Source organism: Caretta caretta, chromosome 2 (genome assembly GCF_965140235.1).
Source record: "Caretta caretta isolate rCarCar2 chromosome 2, rCarCar1.hap1, whole genome shotgun sequence".
NCBI lineage: Eukaryota > Metazoa > Chordata > Testudines > Cheloniidae > Caretta > Caretta caretta.
Genome location: NC_134207.1, coordinates 1,484,353 through 1,505,513, shown reverse-complemented (window position 1 = coordinate 1,505,513; position 21,161 = coordinate 1,484,353). Strand labels below are relative to the sequence as shown.

The window sequence follows — 21,161 nt, the reverse complement described above, 5'->3', positions numbered from 1 at the left end:
TCCCCTCTATTCGACATTGGTGAGGCCTCATCTGGAGTACTGTGTCCAGTTTTGACACACTACAAGAAGGATGTGGAAAAATTGGAAAGAGTTCAGCGGAAGGCAACAAAAATGATTAGGGGTCTGAATCACATGACTTATGAGGAGAGGCTGAGGGAACTGGGATTGTTTAGCCTGCAGAAGAGAAGAATGAGGGGGGATTTGATAGCTGCTTTCAACTACCTGAAAGGGGGTTCCAGAGAGGATGGTTCTAGACTATTTTCAGTGGTAGAAGAGGACAGGACAAGGAGTAATGGTCTCAAGTTGCAGTGGGGGAGGTTTAGGTTGGATATTAGGAAAAACTTTTTCACTAGGAGGGTGGTGAAACACTGGAATAGGTTCCCTAGGGAGGTGGTGGAATTTCCTTCCTTAGAAGTTTTTAAGGTCAGGCTTGACAAAGCCCTGGCTGGGATGATTTAGTTGGGGATTGGTCCTGCTTTGAGCAGGGGATTGCACTAGATGACCTCCTGAGGTCCCTTCCAACCCTGATAGTCTATGATTCTATGATTTCTGCGGGAAAAGGGCCCGTTTTCCCTCAAAATTGCTGTAAAGGCTTCTGGGGACAGAAGCCTAGTGGTGGTAGTAGCCACTCTACCTGACCCCCTGGGATAACTTAATTACCAAGCTTGCATCCAATGTGACTGCACAGAGTTGCACACAGTTACATGGATATAACTGGGTGTGATCATTAAACAAAAACTTCCTTCTTGTAACACCACAACTGTCACTCTTAACGTCTTCACAACAGTTACCTTTTACCATTTCCCCAACTCCCAAATGTTTGTTTTCCCCCAAACCCTGTGTCATCAATTTTTGCAAAAGCTATTTCTAACCTTTCACTCACTTACTCCTACATTCAGTTCTTTAAGGTGGTGCAATTTGTCTGTAACAACTCAGCCACCAAGTAAAATTATTGCCACACAGCTGCCTTAACCTGTGCTGTCTTCGCCTTGAGACTGTTCAAAGAGGCAGTAAAACATTTGTCTCCATGCATGCCCATGGATCTTTTACTCCAAAAAAAAAAAAAATTCCAGTGGAATATAGCAGAACTCCCTCATGCTTTGTCCAAAACCCCCCCCCCAAAATCTCACATAAGTATCCAAAGTAACCTCCATTAAAACTTCAGAAAAACAAAAGTGTGGAAAGGCGGGGGAGAGGAGGGTGAAGAGGTGGAAAGAAACCAATTAAGCCTGTCAGGTCAGTTTAAAGTATAGGCTACCAGCAGCAAATTAAGTAAACCGAGAAAAAAGAAGAAGGAAAAGAAGAAAAGGATACAGTTAGCTCTGAGCCAAGAGTAGGCTTCTTGGGTTGCAACAGTTGGGAACCCTTACCCACAGGTTTTCATCCTGGCTCTGGGAGAAGAGTGGGGGTTGTTACCTGCTCCTGCAAACCCTGCCATTTTGCACTTTGAAGCCTTCCCCCCCCTCACTCCCCCAGGACCAAGTCCCAGCTCCAGTCTCTAAGGGAGTCTGTTAACTCTGCTTTTGACTTTAAACCCTGTTGTGCCAAATCATGTGTAACCACCCCTAACTAATTTACAACCCTTCAGCAGCCCTTGCTGAAGCAGCACCAAACTTGAAAGATTCCTGGCAGCTTCCCATAATGCTGCCCTTACTTCAAACCGCTCACAAGCAGCAGGCTGAAGGGCCTCCTTTCCCTGGAAGGCATCCAGTCCCCATGGGCAGGGACCTTCTTCCACTACCCGTATACCAAAGGAGGGTGGGCTCCTCAGCCGCCCCCCATCCCTCTGGGTCCCCTAACACTTCCTCCATTTCCTTTTTAATCTCATCCCAGGGTGACCCCTGCACCTGGTAGGGGCCCTGGTTCTTCCTTATCCATTTATCCAAAAAATCCTTTACCCTGGCTTGCCAGAACCGGCAACTATCATTAGGAGAGTTCGCTATACCCCCTCCAAGCAGCTGTGCAGACTGTTGGGGAGGGGGACTTACACGCTGCCACTCACCTATCTGAAGCATTCAAGTCCCGGCACCAAGATGTTAGGGGGCTTATTCCTTCACCCACTTACTTCCCTGGTCCTTCTCGCATGAACAGCGAGCAACAATTCCCGAAGTCCAAGGTACAAACAATTTGATGTTTATTGGGGTGAACTTCCAGCAAGCAGAAAAGGAGGACTTGTGGCACCTTAGAGACTAACCAATTTATTTGAGCATGAGCTTTTGTGAGCTACAGCTCACTTCATCAGATGCACACAGTGGAAAATACAGTGAGGAGATTTATATACACAGAGAACATGAAACAATGGGTGTTACCATACACACTGTAACGAGAGTGATCAGGTAAGGTGAGCTATTACCAGCAGGAGAGCGGGGGGGGGGGGGAAGGAACCTTTTGCAGTGATAATCAAGGTGGGCCATTTCCAGCAAGTATGATTCCAGTTTCCTTCGTGTCCCCCTTCCCAGCTCTGACACCACAGAGCCTTACACCTGTGTCCCTGTTCCCATTCCTGCCCTTAGCCAAACATGATTCCAATTTCCCCACTCCCATTCCCTGTTCCCATTTCCCCCACCCACACACCCACCCACTTCCTGATTGACTGCAGACTATATAGTAAAACTTGAGTTCTGCTTAGCTATACCTTAACCAATCATTTGACTGAAATTTAATTAACCAATCCGAACATATTGTAACATGATTATTTAACCAATTATATCCCACCATCTTAATTAGTTTACAGCCAGAAAAATTAGTTATACAGCAGACAGAAACAATCACAGAACCAGACAGAGATTGTAGAGACAAACACTAGGGAAATGGAGACCACAATGATAGAACAACACAGAAATGAGGATTTCACATCCCAGCTATTGATAAGTGAGTTCTTGCCAGACAGGATGCTCTCAAACTAAGTTTCCTTTTACATTTTCTAGGCACTTCCCTTTCTCTGGAGGTGCTAGGCATTATCAGGACAGGACTGTATCCCTAACAGCCCCATGGCACCTTCTTTCAGTGTGACTAGGTTGGAATGTGAGGAGGTGACCGGTCGCTTCCCAGCTTATGGCTGCCTCTGCTGCTTAGCCAGAGGCCTTAGCCTAAGAACAGGGGCTCAGACTGTCACAGTAAGAGAAGGCCCTTACACCGGCAGACAGTGATTTTGATTCTTTCTTTTAGACCTCTAGGACTAGCCAAGTGATCAGAACACACCTACATTCTTAGAGTATGGGCCTTTACAGACAGGCCTGAATATCTCTATCCTAACAGTCCCCCAGCAGACACCTTGATTGACAGCCCGTAGGCTGCCCTCGCTTTACTGGCCCTGTGCTGTTTGCTCAGCCTCCACCCCACTGCTGTGTTTGCTGTTAGATCTGGTGCCTAGGCCTGTCTTAGGTTGTCCCTGTCTTTCCAGGGATCTTACTGGTCTTTGGCTCCCGCCTCCTCGAGGGGCTTCCCAGCTGGGAATGCATCACAGGAGGGTCCTATCTACAATCTGCCCCACAAGTTCATTTCAAGTCACTTTTAATAAACCCAACTTGGTCTGGACTAATCATAATGTAGCATTTTCCTGGTGCCGCACCACATGGATATCTCCAGTAAAACACACACAGTTTGTATCTGCCCAACAATGCAGTGGGGTGCGACATTTGAGATCCAAGTCGCAGTAGGTGAGTACCCCAATACTAGTTCCCACCAACTGTGGTGACCCGTTTTTTGGATGACCTCAGCTGCTTTTATAAATCTCCTCTTAACAATTTCCAGTTTTACTCTAATGGCTCCCACTTGTTTTTCCAACTGAGTGAGAATTTGTATAATTGGGGTTATTATACAATGATACAGATTGTAAATGTGTAATAATAAAATACATGAATATACACAGCTCCCAGGGCTGAGAGCTCCCTGGAGCCCCACTCCCCAGCTGCACACACTGGGAGCAACTGGCCCCATCTCTTCGCTCCAGGATTGAGGGAGCTTCACCCAGACCCCTGTAGCTCAGAGCCGCCTCTTTGGGGTGGGAGACCCCTGTTCAACTCTTCCCTCCCCCTTTGGCAGCGAGCTGGGATTGAACCGAGGGCGCCCACTTTCCTCAACCACTGGGGTCAAAGGGCTAAGGTGGGCAGCACCCGCAGCTCCTCCTCCACCAGCTGGATTCTGAATGGACTCCCGTCCGGTCGGTGCTGGCTCCGCACGCCTGCTGGGTCGGGCCCTGCACACACCGTGGACACCGAGCGCTGCTCTTCCCTGGGTTGTGGCTCACGCTAGTGCTTGGATGGGTAGGTGTCCGGGTGCCCAGAGGGCAGCAGCCGTGCCCAGGGCAGAGCCAGAGGCGCTGGGGGACTTTTACCCTGAGCACTGAGGTGCCAGGTATGCTCAGGCGCCCACAGGTGTCAGCTGGTGTTTTGCGGATCCTGTCACAGGGAGATGCAGCGTTACCGCTGACGCTGGCAATCCCAGGCCTGCAGCTCCGTGGCCGGGATCATGCGGGTGAGCCAGGCACCTCACCAGAGGCTCACTGCAGCAGGTAGGGGCGTGTAACAGGGTTGGCACCCACCTCTCACATGCACCCCCCTAGTCAAGTGCATGTGCCTGCCATCTCTCACTTTGTGGTGCTGTAAGAGGCACCCACCTCTCACAAGCACACCCTTGGTCAATGGTTTCTTCAGCAGGTCCTCAGCAACTCAGCCATCCAGCCAAGTCTTAGCTCTCCCAGTCCCAGTCCCAGTCCCAGTCCCAGTCCCAGTCCCAGTCCCAGTCCCAGTCCCGCTGTTCACAAGCCTGTTGCGCGCTCTCTCTCAGCCAGCCAAGAGCACAGTTCTCCCTCTTCCAGCTCCAGGTGGCAACTGACTGACTTTGCCTCTGCTGCGCCTTCTTATATGGCCCTCCTGGCCCCTGATTGGCCACTCCTGCAGCCCCTCTGATTGGCTGCTTCCCCTGCAGCCACTCTAGGCCACTTGGAGGACTTATCTTCTGCTCCTCTCTGGGACGGGGTGTGGCAGGACCCTGAGACCTCCAGCAGGGGGCCTCTGGGCATAGTCCACCCTGTCACAGGGAGGCTGCCCCTCGAGGAAAGGGGGTGTGAAGGGGGGAGTTGATTCTTCCCATGCCCTGGGGGAGGGTAACGCCCAATGAGCCCATTATAGGGGCCCAGATAAGATGTGACCCCCAGTTCTCTTCCCCCCCCAAGGAACCCTTCTCCTCTCACCCTTTTGTTAACTGTTGGAGGGTGGGGCATGGCCCAGCTGTGGAACCCACAGGACCCTTCACAGGGCCGGGAGGGCAGGGTGACAGCCCCAGAGGGCCCTAGGGCTGGGAGGGCAGGGAGATGGCCCCATAGGGCTCAGCGACACACTGGCCTGGGCCTGAGCTTACATCTGCAGGGAGGTTTCAGCTCCCACTGTGGGGAGGATCCAGCACTCCCTGCCCCAGATCTGTGGGGCCCAGGTGCAGCTGGAATAGGGGCATGACAAGGGGGCACCCAGGACTCCAGAAAAGGGGCCTCTGACCTGACATGGGGGCCTGGATGTGACTGTGGAGGGTAGGGGGCTGACCTAACCCAATGGGGTGGGTCTCTGGGGTACTGAGGGGGTCCAGTGCTGTGGCGAGGCCCAGGCCCAAACCCCACAACCAGTGCTGCCTGGCCCTGCCCCCCCCATCCCCCAGCCAGACTACAAGGTTGTGCAGCTCTGGGGTGGTGGGCGCAGAGCCCTGGGCGGGGGGAGAGGGGCTCTGGTTGTCAGAGGGATAGTTGCTGGGATGGGGGGGGTGGAGCTGGTTGTTGGGGGCAGTGGGGGTGTGATGTTGCACTCCATATGATTTTATGAAAATATGCTAATGAGTGTGAATATAATGTAACTGGAATATGCTTCATGCAAAAGGTTTCTTGTAAGGTATCATTACAGAGCTTATAGCCTACTGAGTGTGGTCATCCTGTTTGTATAAATGTATCATTCTTGTATCTGAAACTAGAAATATGAAATATAACTCCTATTGTAATTATGGAAAATGTGGGCCATTAATGGTGATTTGGAATCTTGATGGCTCCCATCAACTAGAACAATTGGTTGTAAATGGCTCTGTTTACTTGCAAGCCTTCCTGTGAGTCAGTCCAGAAAGAATGAAGGCTTGGGGTGTTACAGGGCATGTGACCATGTCACCTGGTACTGGAATCCATCTTAAACCATCTTAAAATGCATCCGATGAAGTGAGCTGTAGCTCACGAAAGCTTATGCTCAAATAAATTTGTTAGTCTCTAAGGTGCCACAAGTACTCCTTTTCTTTTTTCATCTTAAACCTGGTGCTTTTCCAGTTAGAAGGAGGGGTGGGGGCCCAGAGAGACAAAGGATTCCCGCCTTGTGTCAAAGCCATAAAAGGGGGTGGAACAGAACAAAGGAGGTTCCAGTCATGAGAAAGCCCCTAGTTACCATCTGAGCTAGAGCTAACAAGGGCCGTACCAGGGGAAAGGATTGGGCCCAGACTAGGAAGGAGGCTAGTCTGTGAAAGAAGCTTAGAGGGAACATCTCTGAGGGTGAGACTTTATCTGTAATCAGTTTCTTAATGTATTCGGCTTAGACTTGTATGTTTTGTTTCATTTTGCTTGGTAACTTACTTTGTTCTGTCTGTTATTACATGAAACCACTTAAATCCTACTTTTTATACTTAATAAAATCACTTTTTGTTTATTAATTAACCCAGAGTAAGTAATTAATTCCTGGGGGAGCAAACAGCTGTGCATATCTCTCTATCAGTGTTATAGAGGGCGGACAATTTATGAGTTTACCCTGTATAAGCTTTATACAGAGTAAACCGGATTTATTTGGGGTTTGGATCCCATTGGGAGCTGGGTGTCTGGGTGCTAGAGACAGGAACACTTCTTAAGCTGTTTTCAGTTAAGTCTGCAGCTTTGGGGGCATGGACCAGACCTATGTCTGTGTTGCAGCATGTCTGGCTCAACAAGGCAGGGGTCTGGAGTCCCAAGCTGTCAGGGAAAATGGGCTCAGAGGTAATCTCAGCACATCAGGGGGCAGTCCCAAGGGGGTCTCTGTGACAGAACCCATCTGGTTGCTGGGGGGGTCAGGTTGCTGGGGGATGGGGGGGCATATGGTAAGTGCTGCCTGACCAAAGCTGCTGCTCCCACATTATGGCCCCCTCCCCCATTTGTCAGACATTTAACCCCCTGGGCTCCTGCCTGCCCCCCCCCCCACAGCTTCAGTGGCTCAGAGCCCAGCACGCGAGGGGGGGTTGGACTGCAGGGGGACTGGGTGATTGGCAGGTCTGACCCCACCCACTGCTTGACCCACAATACCTTGTCTGTCCTGCTCACCTTCCTCTGTTTGCCCCCTACATTCTCCCCACATACCCTACCTGTCCCCCTGTGACCGGGGTCCCAGGCAGGTCACACCGAGATTGTTCAATCAGGGCAAACAGCAAAGAATGGGGCAGATGATCCACAAACTGGTGGATTACGCTAATATTCAGATTCACTCAGCCAGCAACAAAACCAGTTCTGCAATGTCTTACTGGTGACCCAGGAGCCAACACACACTTCCCCTAGAGCAACCCAGCCCTGGGCTTCCCCACGACAGCCAGCTCATATAGGATGAGGGATGCTGAAAATCTTATTCATCATATAAAAAGTTCTACCATCCCAAAGGGTCGGACATGTCACCTCCAGTTTAATGACTAGTTCAGATCTTACCCAAATACACGCTACAGCCCGTTCTTGTTAACTACACTCAAATTTATTGAAGAAAAGAGAGTATTGGTTAAAGGATCATTCTACACACAGGCAAGAATCGAGTTCTTAGGGCAGTTTCATAGCAGAGCCGGTGAGCTCAGAGGTGCACAGAGTCTTTTCAGAACTAGACCACAGGTTCAGTCCAATGTCCAATATCAGGGGGACCCATTCTCAAGCTGGGGACCTCACCCTTGCGACTCAGACTTCCCCTGACGAAGCATAAGCAGATCTGAGAGCCAGGATCAGGGCCCCTGAGTTCTTTTTATAGTTCTCTGGCAGGCTACTGATGTCTCTTGAAAGCATGCAGTCCCTGGGTGAAGCCTTGTGGCTCTGAAGTAGAATTACCTGTTTCCTGTGTATACACCGGTAACTAGTTGCATTCACCAGCACAAGGTAATTCTCCAGTGAGCCGTTCATAGAGAGTTTACTACAAACTTCAAAGAGAAACATAGACAATGAAATTATTACACCCAACTTTCATCGAAGTGTTACTGTTCCCTTTTTGATCCCTGAATCAATAGAACATAGGGACAGACAGGAACCGTCTGTTCACACGGTTAACATCTAACGGTTAGTATTACCTCTAATTCTCTAATGATACAGGGCTGCATTTCAAAGCTCTAGTCTGTTTCCCATGGCTATATTCCTATTTATAAGGAATAGCCACAATTACCATTTACATACTTCTCTAACATGTCTTTAAAGGTTAAATTTGGGTCATTTCGTCTGCTAGTTAACTCTTTCTGGCTCAATGTCCCGTCCCCCCCCAATTCCATCCCCCCACATCCCCTGCCTGTCCCTCCCATGTCCCCTGCTCCAGACAGGCCGGTGTCAGTCACACCTGGATTTCTGCAAAGAGTAAACAACCTTTTCCCCTGTTGGTCCCAAGGGAGGGCTCAGATACACTCAATGAAGCCACACCAGGTGTGTAAATATAACCGGTTTTATTGCCAAAGTATAATAAGCTTCCCAGCCTTCATGTGTTACTGAATATGTGCTTTCCAGCAAGCAAGCAAGCAAGCAAGCAAGAATCAATGCGTACGCCCCTTCTTCTACGGACAGTCCCGGACCCTCCAGCCTTGTCCTTGAGGGCTCGTAGCAGGTGCTGCTCCAGCGTGGGGAATTCCTGGGCACCCACAAGGCTGAGGTCCGCAGGGGAGACTGTTCGTCTAAAGCCATTCTCAGAGCCTTTTTTATCATCATCTCTTTCTAAGGGGGTGTATTCATCCCCAGCCAGGCTCTGGTGGGCAACACTGTTGCTTTCTATTCCCACACTTAACACTCTTAGGCCCCGCTTATCTCTTCACTTGTTTATCCATCGGAGTGGCTGCAAGACAGCCCAGCTGATCAAAGCCAGTTCACTACTAGCTCCACCCGGACCACCCTGTAATAACAGGCCAAGGTAACTTGCAGTCAGCCCCAACATCCCCCCATCTAGTTAACCCGGCCCCACACAGGAGAAATTGAGGTGGCTCCACACCGTAGTGATCCCCCACAGGCCCTGAGCCCAGACCCAAGGTGCTGGGCCTCACCGGCCAGAGGGGGCACAGTGGACCAGCATGTCTCCTGCCCTGGGCCCCCTGGCCAGCGCAGACCCACCTCCCATGGGACCAGCAGAGCCCCTGGGGGCGACTCTAGCCCAGCCCTAACCCTAGCCCTTCAGTCCATCCAGCCCCATCCCGCCAAGAGCTTCGCAGACCGTCCAAGTCAGGGGGAAGGAGCACAGGGAGGGGGAATGGAAGGGCCCTGCCCAGCCCCACCATAACGAGGACTCTACATTGACCTTCCTCCCCGGACACCGGGGTTCACACTCACTGCTGTCACTGTGGTGCAGGGTTCAGGAGCAGCTGCAGCCCCAGAGCCACATGGTCCAAGCAGCCGGCCAGCTGGGTGATGAAGGAGAACTTCTCTATGTCCTGTGATGGTATAAATCATTGTTGCAACCAAGGTCCTATAGTTGCACCAAATCTTGTACAAAGGAGGTCAAGTAAGGTGTCTATGAAAAGGTTGTAATTTGCTGGTTATGATTATGCTGTTTGTATGTGTGTATCATTTTTGTATTTGAAGTTATGAATATTGGCTCTTTACTTGTATCTCAATGTGTTTGATTCTAAGTAGCACCAGTGAAGCATTTGGCCATCTTATTGAGAAGGGACTCTTCAGATTAAGTGCCCAATCAAGAAACACTTAACTGACAATGGACCTTGGGAGACTCAAATCCACATAAGAAGTCTTCCTGGGAATGTTCAAGGTAGCATGTGAGCAATGGTTGCTCCACCTGTAAAGAACTGAGTCATCCATGGACATGTGACTTGCCCATGTGACTCCGAACTCCATCTTGCTGCTGTGATTTCCGACAGTAAGAACAAAGGGGTTTCCTTCCACATGGCAGAGGATATAAAAGGCCCCAGAAACCACTCCATTTTGTCTTCAATCCTGTTTCTTACCTCTGGAGGAACTTTGCTACACTGAAGCGCTGAACCCAGGACTGAAGGACCCACCCCAGCTGGGGATGTTCTCCAGAGACTTGATTTGAACCTGCAGTTTATTCCATCACTGCTGCAAGCCTGAACCAAGAACTTGGCCATGACTGTCTGTCATTGATTCCATTGAACCCATTCTAGCTCTCATGTCTATCCTTTTCCTTTTATGAATAAACCTTTAGATTTTAGATTCGAAAGGATTGGCAACAGCGTGATTTGTGGGTAAGATCTGATTTGTATATTAACCTGGGTCTGGGGCTTGGTCCTTTGGGATTGGGAGAACCTTTTTTTTTTGCGGGGGGGGGGGGGGGGGGAGATTGGTTTTTCGTAACCATTCATCCCCATAAGAAGTGGCTGCTGGGGTTGATACTGGGGAACTGGAGTGTCTGAGGGAATTTCTTGTGTGACTTATGGTTAAACAGAGGGTTAAACCAAAGTCCTCTCCGTTTGGCTGGTTTGGCGTGCCTTAGTTTGTAAAGGACCCCCAGCTTTGGGCTGTGACTGCCCTGCTCGAAGCAATTTGTCCTGAATTGGTACTCTCAGTTGTGTCCCTCCAGAGGCTGCATCGTTACACCGGGGTTCACACTCGCTGCTGTCACTGTGGCGCAGGGTTCAGGAGCAGCCGCAGCCCTACAGCCACGTGGTCCGAGCAGCCGGCCAGCTGGGTGATGAAGGAAAACTGCTCCACCTCCTGGGGAAAGCAAGGGGACAGCGGTGTCAGGAGCACAGCAGGCTCCCTGCTCCCCCCCCCCCGAGAATGCATGGGGGGGTCCCCTGAGACCACAGATCCCAGCATGCAATGAGTCCAGGTCTGGCTAAGCCAGAGCAGTGCAGGCTGGGACTTGTAGTCTCCATGGGCTGCACCCTCCCCTCAATCAACGCTGAGCACTGACACAGCTCACTACCCCTTCCCAGCCATGGCCCGGCCAGGCTCCTTCCCCCGCTGCAGGGCAGGAAACAGCCCAGAGTGGAGGTCCCACGCAGAGTCATGCAGCACATAGGGTCAGAGCCAGCAGAGATCCCAGGCGTCCTGGCCCCCAGGCTCGGACCCTTCCAGGGAGCCCTGGACCATGCTGACTAGCTCTCTGAATCCCCCGCACCCTGAGCAGCGATTCGGCAAGGCCAGCCCCCTGCAGCCTGGCTCCACGGCACCATACCATGAAAACCCCGGAGCGTGGGAGCTGCTGAGAGCCCCTGAAGGAGCTGACCTAGTGAGTGCAGCTACCAGCCCCAGCCACCTCCCCAGCATGGGCCCCTGTGGCCCTACCAGCCCCCAGCAGCTGGCCCCTGAGCCAGGCAGGCCCCAGAGCTGAACCCCCCTGCCCTGGGCCCAGCATCCCTGGCTGGGAGCTCGCCTGCACCCTTGAGCTTGGGGCCTGCTCTTTGTTCCCTGGGGCCCAGGCCAGGCTGGGGGCTAGGGGCTCCCACGGGGGTACCCCTGTACGGGGAGACTTTGGCAAACCAGTAAAGTGCCTGAAACCACTATGGCTTATTACTAAAAGCAGCCAAGTCAGCAGGCAGTAAATTAGCCAAGTCAGCAGGCTTAGCTTAACCAAGGCAGGAGGGGAGGGGGGTCTTTGGGTGCCACGGGAAGGGCAGCTTGACCCTGCATCCTTCCTGATAAGAATTGTGTTGAAGTTGCTGATACATGCATCTTAGAAGAGCAGGATGTGCCCCAGGAATGTCTGCTGGGGCCTCAAGGCTGCAAACTCTGGAAAAACCCACACCGATAATCAGAAGGAGCCTCTTGCTTGCCCATGGGAACTGCTGGCTGAACAAGTTTGCTTTAAGGGACATAAAAAGAAAAGGAGTACTTGTGGCACCTTAGAGACTAACCAATTTATTTGAGCATAAGCTTTTGTGAGCTACAGCTCACTTCATCGGATGCATACTGTGGAAAGTGTAGAAGATCTTTTTATACACACAAAGCATGAAAAAATACCTCCCCCCACCCCACTCTCCTGCTGGTAATAGCTTATCTAAAGTGATCACTCTCCTTACAATGTGTATGATAATCAAGTTGGGCCATTTCCAGCACAAATCCAGGTTTTCTCCCCCCCCCTCCCTCGCCCCCCCACAAACCCACTCTCAAGCCGGGGTCCCTCTGGGCACTCACCATTGTCAGGCTGATGGGGGTGGGGTGCTTGCGATACAGGATGTAGTCGATGCGACGCCCTTCCCAGGGGCTCCCTGCTGCCGAGGGGTCGGGGCAGCCGTCCTGCAGGATGGGACAGGCCAGGTACTTCCGCCTGCTCTCCTCTTGCTCCAGCGTCCTGCGGGGTGCACGTGGGAACCGTCAGCAGGGGGCCGAGTGGCAGGGGAGGAGGAGCGTGGCTCTGCGTAGGGGGCTAGTCACACCTGGGCTACAGGGGGCTGCATGGCAAGGGAGGGCCATCCACAGGTTAGCCTTTACCCTGTCCCATTAGTGTCCCATTACCCTGTGTGGGGATGGGGGCAGAGCCTGCCTTGAACTAGGGCTGTAAGCCCCCTGGCCCCCCAGCGCTCCGGAACCCGCAGGTGCAGCCGTTACCTTTTCAGCTTCTCTGGGGTCGACACGGCCTCCTCGTAGATCTCCAGGTAGTTCAGCAGGGTGCCTGCAGGGACGTGAGCAGCAGTAAGAGCCTCCCCTGCTCTGCTGCTCCCCCCACCCCAAAATCTTCCTTCACCCACAGGTACCTCAGCAGAGATCTGGGTGCGGGGAGGGAGCAGGGCTGGGACAGGAGGGGGCTCCGGGTCTGGAGGGGCACGGGCAGAGCTGGGGGGCAGGCCTCGGCTAGCAGGGCCCCTGGACCCCTGACCCCCGACATCTCACCCGGGGGTTCCAAAGGCTGGGTCCCCCTGTGGGGATCTGGATCTAGATGTTTATCTGCAGCCCCAGATGGGGGCCCGGCTCCGCGGAACTGAGACAGAGAGGGCAGCAAGCTGCACTGGGCACTGGGCCAGCCAGACACGTACCTATGGCCCAGGGCTTGTCCTGCCTGGGCCCCACTCGGCATGGGTCTTGGTACTGCTGGAAGATGTTGTGGGTCTGCTCCAACTTATCCCCTGGAAAGATCCGGCAGAGTGAATGGGCACATCTGCACTCCCCCCTCCCCTCCCCCTCCTCCAGACCACCCTCCCCCACCCCCTCACTGCCCCCCGCACTCCTTGTGTGATGAAGCAGGAATTTTCTATAATATTTATATGATGCCGATGTGTGCCTCAGTTTCCCTCTACACTTTGCTGCTCCTGGAAGAGTGCAGGAGACTGGTGTGCCTGGATTCACTGCAGGGAGCCACGGAGCAAGACAGGATCACTGAGGCCTGACAAGCCAGCTCTGGAGTGTCGGAGGCCGCGGGCCTGCCGTGGGGAAGTGTGTGAACCCTCGGAGTGCGGCATTCTGGAGGGGTCACTTCCAAGGGGTGCGTTACAGGCTGGGCACAGAGAAGACCCTGTGACTCCACAACACTTGGTCACCCCGCCAGGCTCCTTTCCTCCTCCGCAATCCCCATGGGTTCTCCCTCGGGCCAGACTCCACCTGAGGAGCAGTTGTCGAAGTTGAAGTCCCCGCAGAACACATCGAAGGCGACGACGTCCCCTTGCTGTGCGTGGGCGTCCTGGAACAGCTGCACCCAGGAAAGCCCCATGGTGAGCTGGTCAAAGCGGATCTGTGCATGGGCTGAGGAGAGAGGGCTCCGTTACTGGCTGCACCCCACATCCAATCCCTGCAGCACTCCCCCTCAGGGATCAAGAGCAATGGAGCCAGGAGCCCCAGGGCAGGAAGTGAGCACCCCCCACCCACCACTCACGGAGACCCTGCAGTCAGGGGAGCCTTGGCCCATGGCTGGAGGGTCGGCACTGGGACCTCAGCCCAGCCCAGGGGACAGGTGTCCCCCCGCTCGCTTGCAGGGGGCCCTGCAGGGGAGAGCTAGGGAGGCAAGCAGAGGGAGCTGGGGCAGCAGAGGACTGAGGGCCCAGGACTGGCACTGCAGAGCACAGCGCTGCCACCAAGCCCACTCCAGGGAGAGCTCTGTAGCTGAGTTGTTTCCAGGAGCAGAATGGGGAAGGGGGGGCCTGATTGTCCGTGTGACGCTCCGTACCTCAGGGAACACCCTGCGCCCCCATGTTAATCCTTATAATAGGATTGCATGGTATCCAGTGCAAAGTTTGGCGTGTCGGGTGGCTTCGGAAGCTCATGATGCACTGAGCAGTGTTGTTATAATGATTTTATAGGTGGTAATTTCATGTACATAGTTACAAGGCTGAAAATGTGTCCTCATGGCTTAAAACAAGCCCAAGCAAAAACTCTCCAAGAGCAGAGGGGCCATTCACACCTCATGAGGGCATGTATGGGACAAACCCAGCCCAGCCTCACAGGGACAAAGGACACTGGCCTAGGCAGCAACAAAGGATCTGTTGGATTCTCGAGTGAGTTACCCCCCTTCCCTTGGTCAGTTTGGGACGGCGATGAGGTAATGCTCACCTGACTCAAAGGGATGGGGGGCAAAGCCAAGAGGGAAGAAAGGACATGATAAAAGGAAGAGACATTTGCCAGGCTCTTCCTCTCTCTCCCACCTCCATCTACACACACCACATCAAACGACTGAAACGCTGATCAAAGGGGAGAGCCTGGCTGAAGGGCAACCAGCCAGCCTGTTCTGAGAAGCATCTAAGTTTGTAAGAGCATTGAAAGTGTTAAGATCAGCTTAGAATGTGTTTTGCTTTTATTTAATTTGACCAAATCTGACTTCTTATGCTTTGACTTATAATCACTTAAAATTTATCTTTTGTAGTTAATAAATTTGTTTGTTTGTTCTACCTGAAGCAGGGTGTTTGGTTTGAAGTGTGTCAGAGACTCCCCTTGGGATAATAAGCCTGGTACATATCAATTGCTTTGTTAAATTGACGAACTCATATAAGCTTGCAGCGCCCAGCGGGCATAACCGGACACTGCAAGACGGAGGTTCCAAGGGTTGTGTCTGGGACCGGAGATATTGGTTAGTGTCGTTCGGTTGCACAATCCAAGCGGTTTACATGCCAGAGGCTGTGCGTGAACAGCCTGGGAGTGGAGGTTCTCAAAGCGAAGCAGGGTAAGGCTGGTTTCCAGAGTCAAGGATTGGAGTGACCTAGCAGATCACTGGTCCAGATAACACCAGGGGAATGTCACTGTCCGGATGGGCTGTTTTCTCCCTCTCCAGCCCCCATGGGCTACAGCCCCAACTCACCTCCATAACACGTACTGTAACCAGCTGGAGCGTGCAGGTGGGTGCAGTTCAGGTAGCCCACAATCCTCTGCCCTTGGGCTTCCCCCAGCTGCACCTAGCAGGTGCACATGGAAACATTGCCAGTTACAAGCTGGAAGGCCACTGATGGGGATGGGGCACAGCACAGGCCCCATCATGGGGAGGGGTGGGGGTGCAGGCGTTTGGCCAGGGCGACAGTCAGAGCCATGGGGAAGGAGGGTCAGTTTCACCTCGTCAGTGCAGGGCATGGCTGGGACCTGGGAGGAGATGACTCCCACATGGCTCATGGGCCCACATGTCTGTCACCCCACGGGTGCCCAGGACTCAACCCTTATTGTCTGGCTGGGGTCCCACTGCCAAGGGCTCTCACTGCTCTCCTGGCCGGGCTGTTCCTGAAGCACCTGCTCCCCCCAGGCCCTGTCCCTGACTGGGCTGCAAACACCCACTCCCCGGCCAGGGCTCCCGGAGGTCTCAAGCTCCGCAGGCACTGCCTGAGGGGCACCCCCCCACACAGGCTGAACAAGAGCATCGGGGGGCCCTGCTCCCGCCACCCACTGCTGGAAGCCGCAGCCCACAGCCCCCTGTCTGGGGATTCTGGGATTTGGGGCAGATGAAGGCAGCTGGTGCTTCTGGGACAGCTGGGAACCAGCTGCTTGCTCCTTCTTGTGGATGGGGCTAGGCTGATGGTGTGGGGCATCGTTCCTCATCTTCCCTTGGGTTGCAGGAGGCCCCAGGGTAACCAATCCCCTGCACGCAGGGGTCACCAGTTGAATGGTGCACGTATGCACACGGGGGCTCATACTCAGGGCCTCCCTACAGCTGGAGGCCGGGACACACAGGGAAAAGGGAGAGGGCTCAGGGTCACTTGGGGAGTCCAGGGCAGACCCGGGAGGAGACCCCAGGAGTCCTGACTTCCAGTCCCCTGCTGTAACCCGCTCCGCCACCCAGGCCCACCTCTGCCCACGCAGGCCCAGCGCCCCTGCAGGGAGCGGTGGCTCATACGCGGATGCAGCATTGCCCTGAGCAGGGCAGGGAGGGAATGCCCCACGCCGCCCTGCAGCGACCCCTTCAGGCTGGCTGGGGAGAGGCCATGCCAGGCCCAGGAGGGTAGAGGGCCCTGGGCTCCCCACAGCTGGGGCAGCTCCTCACCTGCACGGAGAGCAGCCCCTTGGCGGACAGCGCGTCCTCACGGATACCGTTGGGGTAGCAGTGGTACTGGGCGGCCAGCACGGGGTAGCGGCTGGCCAGGAAGAGCCCGCTGTTGAAGACCTTGAGAGTACAACACCCATTCAGCCCGTAGGTGCCCACGTCGTACACGATGTGCTCGTAGAAAGGGCTCAGCAGCTGGCACAGGTGGGCGCCCGCTCGCTGGTCGAACACCTCCTGCAGGCAAAGGAAGTCCACGTCTGGTGGGAAGGATGCCGAGATCTCCCCAGGCCCAGCCCCTTCCTCCCTGTCGAACTGGCTGCTCCTGGGGCTGGCCAAGCTGGCACTGGCCTCCCCCTGCATGAGGTGCTGGCCGATGCGGGCCACGCGCTGCTTCATCTGTCCCAGGTTGCTGTTCTTGGCCAGGCCGTCGGGCAGGAGGCATATGTTGGCGCTGACAAAGATGAAGGCCTTGCCCGTGCCCGGCAGCTCCCACGGCTCTGGGTGGCGCGAGGGCACGGTGTGTTTGTAGGCGAAGGGCCTGCGGGCAGCCTGCAGCGGGAGCCACAGCAGCAGGCCCAGGAGGGCGACTGGCATGGAGAGGAGGAGGAGCAGCAGCAGCAAGGGGCCGGTGACCACTGCCCGCAGGGGGGAGCAGGGGCAGGGCCGGCACCAGTTCTGCTGCTGCTCCGCCGTGGTCTCTCTGAGGTCGAGGAGGCAGTCAGTGGCCCAGTAGCTGGGGAAGAGCAGGTACTGTCCCAGGCTGTACAGGCCGCTCAGGAACCGGTTCGCGAACGGAGACTCCCGCAGGACCATGCTGCACGGCACCAGGGGCCGGGGAGCCCGGGCGTTACTGCTCTATCTGCTTCCCGGGGGCTCCGGTCACACCTCGCCACGCCCCGGGGGTCCCAATGCCCGGCCCTGGGGTCCTGCAGGGCGGGAGGAGCGGCTGATCCCGGCCGGCTTCGCGTCCCGGGAGGTGCTGAAGGGAGAGAACGGGCAGGAAGGTTTCAGACAAGTCACGTCGCACTCGCTGGCTGTGAGACTGTCTCATTAGCAGACTAGCTCCCTCTCACACGCATTCCTAAGCTTCTCACACTCATTTTGAGTAAATATAGAAAGATTTAAAATATTTTTGAAGGAGACAGTGTTTGTAGGTTGGTCACAAAACATGTTGCATGGATGGGTGGCACATGAACCGCTGGCTCAGGGAGGCTAGTCCCCGGCTTGGCCCATCCCTTCTGCCCGAGTGTGGTGTTTAGATATTGCTTGTAATTATTAGAATTGGGAACACTGGCTGTTGGGAGTCTGAAAGGACAGGAAACAGGAAGGAGGGGGGAGGAATTGAAGAGGCTGAGGGAGAGCTACTGAGGGTGCAGCAGCTTGGAAAAGAGGTTTCCACTTTAAAAAATAAAGTCCTGTTGAAGTTTGTTAGTACCTTGCCTGGCTACTACAACATTTTGGTGACAAGAATGGATCTTCTGCCTCTGAACCCACCTGCATCCTTTCTACAAAGCCCAGGTGAGCCTCCAATTGCTTTTACTACCTGGATCCATATGTTTGAGACTTATCTGCTTGCAATTAGTGCTACAGAGATTTCTGAAGTAAGAAAGCATGCTCTGCTAATCCACTGCCTTGGAGCAGAAGGGCAGCGTATATTTTACACTTTTCCCCTTGCAGACGATAAATAGGAGACTGCACTCACTGCAATAAAGAACTTTTTTGTACCAAAAGTAAATGTAGTAGCTAATTGCTACAGATTTTGCCAGCATGAGCAGAAACCAGGGGAGACTATAATGCAGTATATTGCTTCCCTGAGGAGTCTGATTGTAACTTGTGACTTTGGGAATACAGCAGATGAGATGATTAGAGACCAGCTCATTGAGAAAACAACCATGCTTCGTGTAAGAGAACGTTTACTTCTAGAACCACAACTTACACTAGAAAAAGCAATAACCATTGCTACCCAGATTGAGTCAGCTACAGCTGAAGCCAAAATAATGAGCATGGATACAGGAGCCACAGTCCAGGCTGTGACTCCTTTGTAGAAAAGTTCACTATCACTGAAGACAAACAATTACAAGAGGAAAACTAATGAAAAACCACCAAATCAGCAAATTCAAAATACAGTAAAAGCGTGCTTTTGCTGTGGATCCCCACAACACCTTGCAAGCTACACAGGATGTCCGGCAAAAGTAGCTCAGTGCAATCATTGCAAAAAGATTGGACATTTTGCTAAAGTATGTCGCAGCAGCCAGTTCAATCAACAGGTGCATGCTGTTACGATTCCAGATGTTACTGTGCTGAGCGTGGACAAAATCAGTACTGCACATATTCCAGAACAAATAAAGTGCATGGTAAACATTTCCGCCATACCCTCAGGCAAACCACACTCTATTCAGCTAATGTTGGACACTGGTTCAGCAGTATCTATACTACCTGATTCCATCTATCTGCATTACTTTAAAGATGTGCCTCTCACTGAACGCAAGCTTCACTTGGTGTGCTATTTGAAAAACCATATTCCAGTACGTGGCTGCCTGCCAGCAATAGTTACTTTTGGTGATTGCTGTGTAACTGCAGAGTTCTACATTGTCCACAAAGGCACTCCTATCCTTGGCAGAGATTTACCAGCTGCTTTAAATCTCAGGGTAGTTAATGGACGAATTGATCTTCCTCAGCAAAGCACTCTTGCGGTACACACACCAGTTTCAGCTAGGACCCAACACCAAGTTGAGGAGAAACTCGGCGGTGCTTTTGGGTTTCTGCATAAAGTTAAAATGCGGAATAATGTGATGCCTGTATGACAGAAGTTACGGTGCTTACCATTTTCAGTCAGGGAAGCTGTTTCAGAGGAACTTAGAAAACTTGTTCAAGAGAACATTACTGAAGAGAATAACTCCTCAGAATGGGTTTCACCTGTCGTAGTGACGCAGAAGAAGGGTGGAGGCATTCGCCTTTGTGTGGACTTAAGGGAGCCAAAAAAAGCTATTGTGATTGACAGCCATCCTCTTCCGCACACAGAAGAAGTATTTGCAGAACTCCGTGGAGCAAAGATGTTTTCTACTCTTGATTTGCAGAGCACATACCACCAGCTTATGTTGCATGAAGATAGCAGAGACCTCACAGCATTTATTACGCATGAGGGACTATTCCATTTTAAACGTGTTCCATACTGTCTCACATCTGCCCCAAGTGCCTTCCAAACAATGATGTAATTGATTTTGAAGAATCAACATGGAGTTCAGTGCTATTTGGATGATATTATCATGTTCGGAAATACTTTGGAGGAACATGACAATAACCTGCAGTCTGTAAACTGGATCAGCAAAGCAGGCCTCCAGCTCAATAGGTCCAAATGCAAATTTAGACAAACTGAACTCTCCTTTCTGGGGCATAAAATTTCACAGGCTGGACTAAAACCTGATCCAGATCATATCCTGGCAATTTCAAGTGCTCCTCCTCCAACAGATTTGCAAACCTTACATTCCTTCTTGGGTCTTACCTCCTGGTATGCAAAATTCATTCCCAATTATGCTTCTGTCATTGAACCATTATGAGAATTACTACAGGGAAGTTCAACCTTAGTGTGGACAATGGATGCACAAGGTAGTTTCGAAACGGTGAAAGACTTGATTGTACATAGTCCAGTACTTGCACTGTTCAGTCCTGCATTGCCCACAATTGTAACTACTGATGCTTCTGATTATGGACTTGGGGCTGTCCTCACACAACTTCATGAGGACAACACAGAGAGGACAGTTGCGTTTGCTTCAAGGACACTAAGTAATGCTGAGAGGAAATATTCTACAGTCGAAAAAGAAGCACTTGCTTGTGCCTGGGCTACTGAAAAATGGAGAACTTACCTGTGGGGCCGCACGTTCAAGTTGCACACAGACCACAGCCCTTTGACGACGTTGCTCACCGCGAAAGGACTGGGCAGAGCGGGATACCGTATTGCTCGAGGGTCTGCAGGACTACTCTCTTTCAGTTATGAACTGGAATATAAGCCTGGAAACCAAAACGTGGTCCCCGATTGCCTTTCTCGCCTGCCTTTGCTTTCACCAGATGGTCCACCGGAGGATGAGGATGTCGTGGTTGCGCTTATTACAAGCACTCTCACTGCAGTTACAAGAGAACAATTTCAAGCTGCTTGTTCAGCGTGTCCAATTCAACAGAAACTACAGGAATTTCTGACAAAGAGATGGCCCGGTCACCCTAAAAACCTTGACCCAGGTTTGCTGCCTTATTTTAGAGTTCGGGACGAACTTTCTTTGTTTGATGGCTGTGTGCTACGAGGTACTCACCAGCTACTTGTGCCAGAAGAATTACAGTCAGAACTCATACACCTGGCACATGATACTCATCAAGGAATTGTCTGAACCAAACAACGACTACGGGATCTGTATTGGTGGCCAGGGATGGACTCTCAAACTGAAGCACTCATAAAATCCTGTGTCACTTGCCAAATGCATGATAAGACAGCAGTGACATGTACCCCTCCATTACAGCCTGTTCCTCTTCCTGAATCTGCATGGGAAAAAGTGGTGATTGACATTGTAGGACCCTTTGATACGGCTCCAG

General features: G+C 52.6%; 1 protein-coding gene across 6 annotated transcripts in view; it reads right to left on the bottom strand.

Moving 5' to 3' along the window:
* Window positions 1-8,651: 8,651 nt before the first annotated feature.
* The window catches only part of LOC125630883 (sphingomyelin phosphodiesterase 5), a 32,789-nt gene continuing 20,279 nt past the window's right edge, over window positions 8,652-21,161 (bottom strand). For 2 of the 6 annotated variants that reach the window (XM_075124846.1, XM_048837095.2), the window contains exons 2-9: window positions 20,444-20,699; window positions 16,581-17,559; window positions 15,414-15,507; window positions 13,727-13,867; window positions 13,165-13,254; window positions 12,740-12,803; window positions 12,326-12,482; window positions 8,652-10,900 (exon numbers count right to left, since the gene is read on the bottom strand). In XM_075124846.1, the coding sequence (XP_074980947.1) occupies window positions 10,805-10,900; window positions 12,326-12,482; window positions 12,740-12,803; window positions 13,165-13,254; window positions 13,727-13,867; window positions 15,414-15,507; window positions 16,581-17,393 (1,455 nt within the window). In that variant the 5' untranslated portion in view covers window positions 17,394-17,559; window positions 20,444-20,699 and the 3' untranslated portion in view covers window positions 8,652-10,804. Of the gene's footprint in view, window positions 10,901-11,805; window positions 11,994-12,325; window positions 12,483-12,739; window positions 12,804-13,164; window positions 13,255-13,726; window positions 13,868-15,413; window positions 15,508-16,580; window positions 17,810-20,443; window positions 20,700-21,161 lie in introns of those variants that run through there. The other 4 variants (XM_075124849.1, XM_075124848.1, XM_075124850.1 and 1 more) reach the window with 3 other exon arrangements.